Here is a 5751-nt window from a genome sequence, read left to right on the forward strand (position 1 = left end):
ATACTGATGCTCATATTCTTTATTTTTCCATTCAATTATGTAAAAACATTAAAAAAATTTTTTATCAGCTTTAATAGATAAAGGCAGAAAAAACTTTACATTGGTTAAGTTTTATTTGAGTCATTTTTAAATTCTCTTAAAGTTTACTAGACTTCTTGGATAAATTAAAATTAGCAGCTACCCACTAAGTAGAGAGGTACCATAATTTTCTTTTTAGCACTCTGACAAGCTAAGTCGAGAATATTTTTAGAGTAATTTTATATTTGCAAATCTATCAGAGTTTACCTGTTTCATAAAATCCCACTTCAGAAAGGAATCTACAGCACAGTTGTCTTTCTGCACGTGATTTCTTGACTTCTCACCTCCATTGTAGCCACTGCATTCATTGCCCTTACTAGGTTCCTTTATCGTTAGACCCCAAGCTTGTGTGAAAGTTGCTAAAGTGAAAGGAGAAAAGGGGCTGTGTAGAAGTTGTGAATTTTAAATTCTAGAAGAATAATTGTTTTAAGTTAAATATAAAACCCAATCTTCATTGAAGTCGATGCTTGATTCGATCTCTACCAACTAAGCTAGTGATCAGACTGGAAGAATTCTACCAAGACACGTTCTAGTCACATATCTTTTGTCTGTAGAAGTAAGCTGTCCTCTTTCTATATAACATCAATCAAAGGTTTATTTAGAGGGACAATATTTGGTACTGTTTATATTCCTCATGGGGGGGACATTATTTTTTATTCATCAGTTGTCTCTTGGTACCAAAGGGAAGTTAAAGTTTATATTCAGAGGGTCTTTCAGACACCGTAAAGCATCATGTGAAGAATAGTTTTGATCTTACTAATAAACAAGACTCATTCCAAGCTTATTTTTCAGAAAGTTTTATAATTCATTGTTCTGGAAATTTGGACACCAAATGTAGTAAATCTAGTTTGGCTGAAATGAAGAAGCATGGTATACTATTTCTGAAAAGCCTGGGGTCTCTTCTCAGTAATCACTTAATTTGGGGCAGTCTTTTCTTAAAGATGTTTAAACTTACAGTGAAAAGTTAGGTGTCACTGAAGTAGATCAAATCCAAGTGTTCAATTTTTCAAATCTGGTGTTAAATCCCTAATTATATCATGGGTATATCAGTGACCTGTTTAATACTACTGAGTTGTGTTTCAGTAACATAATGTCAAGGAAAATCCAAAACACTTGGTTTTAATATTGAGCCATATTGTAATTCATCTTCATCTTTGGTTCAAAGTAGAGCATTCTTCTATTAGTTTTTTGAGTTGACTGTTCAAATAAATCACATTCTGAATGAAGTCTCATATTGAACTTCTACAAACCTTTGGTATTTTTGTTTTGTGAATGTAGATACAGATGTGTTTTGTCAGATGTAAGGTCCATCAACTGAAGAATTAGAAGATTATTCATGTTTTAACTCTTCTTTTCTCAACCTAATGATTATTTAACTAGTTTCATTTATCTTAATAGATAATCTTTAGCCATACCAGACACATTAAGTGTGTAGCTGAGTGTGTAAATACATAGTTTGTAGAATTCTAATGGTGAAACAGTCTGGATAATGTTTTATGTAAGAAAAAGAGAAAATAATCCTGTTCCCTAGAGCTTTTTGAGAGACAGTTTTATTGAGATATAATTCACATGCCATGTAATCCACCCATCTAAAGTGTCCAATTCAATGGTTTTTAGTATATTCAGATATGTGCCACCATCACAGTCAATTGTAGAATGTTTTCATCATCTCAAAAAGAAAACACGTACCCTTTCACTGTCACCCCACGTGCCCCCCACCCCAGTCCTAAGCAACCACTCATCTGCTGTCTATAGATTTGCCTACTCTGAACATTTTGTATAAATGGGATCATGATAATGGAGTCTTGTGTGACTGGCTTGTTTCACTTAGCATGATGTTTCCAAGATTCATTCATGTCGTAGTACTTCATTCCTTTTTATAGTTGAATTGTATGGATCAAAAGGTATGCTACCTTTTGTTTATCAGTTTATGGACATTTAGGGTGTTTCTAGATTTTGGCTATTAGGAATAATGTTGCTGTAAACGTTCATGTACAAGTTTCTGTGTGGACCTATGTTTTCATTTCTCTTGGGTATAACCTAGGAGTGGAATGGTTGGGTCATATGGTGACTATGTTTAATCACTTGAGGAACTGCCGGCTGGTTTTCCAAAATGGCTGTACCATTTTACATTCCCACCATCGATATATGAGGGTTCTAGTTTTTCCATGCTGACACTTGTTATTGTCTGACATTTTGATTTTAGCCACCTTAGTAGGTGTAAAAGTGGTATCTCATTGTGGTTTTGATTTTCATTTCTCTGTTGACCAATAATGTTGAATATTTTTCATGTGCTTTTGTCCATTTATATATTTTTCTTAGAGAAATGTCTACTTAGTGCTCAGTTAAATTTGAAAGGAGAGTGTTATTAATCATGTAACAGCTGGCACATGAGTGCTTTAAAAAAAACATGATGATCATTAGGGACCTATATAGTTTCACTAATAAGTTGCTTAAAACTAAAATTTTCTGTTTATTCATTAGATTTCTGAGTCAGTGGAGCTTAACTGAAGCTAGTGTATTTTGAATCGAGCCAAAGTAGTTTGGAGAGTGTTTCATTAATTACCCACGTTTAAGGTGGAGCCATGTGGGCTGGGTGAACTGTGGTACCCCCACTAGGGTTGATGCATACCCTATGCATCACCCAGTTCACCCTGGGTGAACTGTGGTACCTCTTCCCAGAGGTAGGTCTTTGGTATTCTTTAGCCTTGGCTTTGGTCTGATAAACATTTTTACAGTGTCCTGATTAGAGACTTGGGATGATCTAACTCTGAGTAAAAGGCAGCTCAGAAGTTGAGAGGAGTAGGATTCAAAATGGTTTTTTAAAAAAAAGTTTTTTTTAATGTTTTATTTATTTCTGAGAGAGAGAGAGCGTGAGCAGGGGAGGGTCAAACAGAGAGGAAGATACAGAATCTGAAACAGGCTCCAGGCTCTGAGCTGGCTGTCAGCACAGAGCCCGACGTGGGGCTCAAACCCACGAACCATGAGATCATGACCTGAGCCGAAGTCGGACGCTTAACCAACTGAGCCACCCAGGCGCCCCCAAAATGGTTTTAATGTGTTAAAATCAGATTACAGTCCTGCTTTAGTTTCAGGATGGAAAAAGGAGACCTTGCTTGGTAGAGATTCATGTACAAAAAGATCAAGGCCTTTTAGTGGACTCTAAGCTTGCTGTGTGTTAGCACTCTAGTGGCTGCTAATAAGTTAATATTGGTGGCACTGATAGAAATCCATTTTAGTCATCATAGAAGGTAGCATTTCTGGGCCGTTGAAGAGTTAGAAGAAACATTTTTTGATTCCAGTGTCTCTCACTGTTGGCTGTCTATTTTTGGGCGTGGGCCTTTTTGTTTTAAATGTTTGTTTATTTTGAGAGAGAGAGCAAGCCTGTGTACATATGCTCATGAGCTGGGGAGGGACAAAGAGAGGGGGGAATGAGAGAGAATCCCAAGTAGGCTCCGCGCTGTCAGTGCAGAGCCCCACTTGAGGCTCCATCTCATGAACTGTGAGATCGTGACGTGAGCCAAAATCAAGAGTTGGCCACTTAACTGACTAAGCCACCCAGGCGCCCTTGTCTTAACCTAAGTCTCAATTTTCTCATCTCTAAACTGATAGGAATTATCTGGTTTTGTCTATTTCCTGGAGTTGTGAAGATTAGATAATAAAATGAGTATGGAAATACTGACAAAGTATAGGGCATTGTGTGCTGGTATCAGCTGTGGGTTTGATGTGGTATTAATTCTGGATACAATGTTTTAAGTTGGCCACTGATAAATTGGAGCATTTCCAAGGCAGCAGAACAAGGGTGGTAAGATAAACATTTGGAGATGTAAAGACTAAATTGAAGTGACTTGGAATGTTTAGCTTGAAGATAGGGTGGGCTTTCCTCTGTTGGAAGGACATGAGAGACATTACTGCTCCAGAATAGAAAAGTTTCAAGGAAGTAGTTTTGAGCTCCATGATGAGCTCTACTAGTTCAGAAATGCATTCAATGGAGAATTGATGGAAAGGATTTCTGTTTGGGGTGTGAAGCTGGCCTAGATCTCGTTTAATAGATAAGTATTTTATATGTTCTAGGCACTGGTCTGAAGGTTTTGTGTGCAGTAACTCTTGCTCCTCAGAACAACCTTGTGAGGTTGGAAATCATTATCTTTATTTCACAGTTGGAAAAACTGAAGCACAGAGAGGCTAAGTAACTTGCCTAAGGTTATAGGGATAATTGCAGAGTTTAAATGGAGACTGAGGCAGTTTGGGTCCCAAGAGGCCATGCTTTTAACTACTTCATTACCAGCCAACTCTAGAAGTCTGTAAGAGTAAAAAGCATTTTATTCTATTTATTTTTCATAATTTCTGATATGTATGTGTAATGTTAAGGATGGAGAAACAAATTGGAAAACCTTTTACTTAAAGTGAAAGTTATTGGTTTTAATGTCAAATACAAATGTATTAAATATTTCTTCACATTACTGGGAAGTTTTTTGAGGAAATATTTTGAAATATGGAAAACTTCTATTAATATCCCTCAGAGTTTACTTTGTAATGAATAAATGATACTTGAAGTGCAAAGCAGCTAGCTCTCAATGAAGCTTAATACATTTACCCTTTACTTTAAAGATGATTTCAAGCTTTTTAGATCAGCAAGCCATTCTGTTTGTGGACACTGCTGATCGCCTGGCCTCATTAGCTAGAGATGCCCTAGTCCATGCACGCCTGCCTAGTTTTGCCATCCCGTATGCCATTGATGTACTGACTACTGGATCTTACCCACGACTGCCCACTTGCATTAGGGTAAGTGTGTTGCTTACCACTCCTGTTCTTAAAAGTTAATGACTTTGGCATTGGAGTCTATTGTGTTATTATTAAATTGTTCAGCAGAACAGTTGTTCTATATACACATTTTTAAGTTTATTCATTTTTGAGAGAGAGAGTGGGAGAGAATAGGGGAGAGAGAGAAAGAGAGAATCCCAAGTAGGCTCCAAGCTGTCCATGTAGAGTCGGAGGCGGGGCTCACAAACCATGAGATCATGACCTGAGCTGAAATCAAGAGTTGGATGTTTAACTGACTGAGCCACTCAGGTACCCCTGTTCTATATTTTTAAAATCAAGAGTTCCTGTAATTCACTTTTTTCTCTATAATTAGAATTGTGGTCTTTTGAAATACATTGAGGCCAGAATGCGAATAGCTGTCAAAATAGGTGTGTGTGTGTGTGTGTGTGTGTATGTGTATGTGTATGTGTGTGTGTTACAGGGTGGGGGGAGTAAACAAGTGCAAGTTAACTTACATCTATTTCAGATGTGGAAAGACCGGATGCTAGTTGCTCTTTGGAAATTTTTTTAAGTAATGTGGTAATTGTTTATTGACTTGGTTCTATTGTATTTTATACTTTTAAGAAGTGAAAGTCATCTAGTGACATGAACTTGGTTTCATAAATAGAGCATGAAGAAGATCGTGTTGCATTACCATCTCAGCTGGGTGGCACTCTGATGCATGATAGTTAAGGGGCATGTCACTATTATTGGATGTAGATTGCAGAAATGAGTGTTGAGATCCTCTTGGGTGACGTATGAAAATATTATGTTAAGACAGGTGCAGGTAAGAGTTGTGTCTCCTTGTACATTGTTATAAAATCACTGAATTTTTTTTTGTAGGATAAAATTATTCCTCAAGACCCAATT

The 5751-nt window shown here is 37.0% G+C and overlaps 1 protein-coding gene across 1 annotated transcript in view; it reads left to right on the plus strand.

Moving 5' to 3' along the window:
• The window catches only part of MED14 (mediator complex subunit 14), a 64863-nt gene that overhangs the window by 5987 nt on the left and 53125 nt on the right, over positions 1-5751 (plus strand). The window contains exons 4-5 of the mRNA XM_077748494.1: positions 4690-4863; positions 5725-5751. The exon at positions 5725-5751 is cut by the window's right edge and continues 70 nt beyond it. Of these exons, the coding sequence (XP_077604620.1) occupies positions 4690-4863; positions 5725-5751 (201 nt within the window). The remainder of the gene's footprint in view (positions 1-4689; positions 4864-5724) is intronic.

Source organism: Crocuta crocuta, unplaced genomic scaffold (genome assembly GCF_008692635.1).
Source record: "Crocuta crocuta isolate KB4526 unplaced genomic scaffold, BGI_CrCroc_1.0 scaffold49, whole genome shotgun sequence".
Lineage (NCBI taxonomy): Eukaryota > Metazoa > Chordata > Mammalia > Carnivora > Hyaenidae > Crocuta > Crocuta crocuta.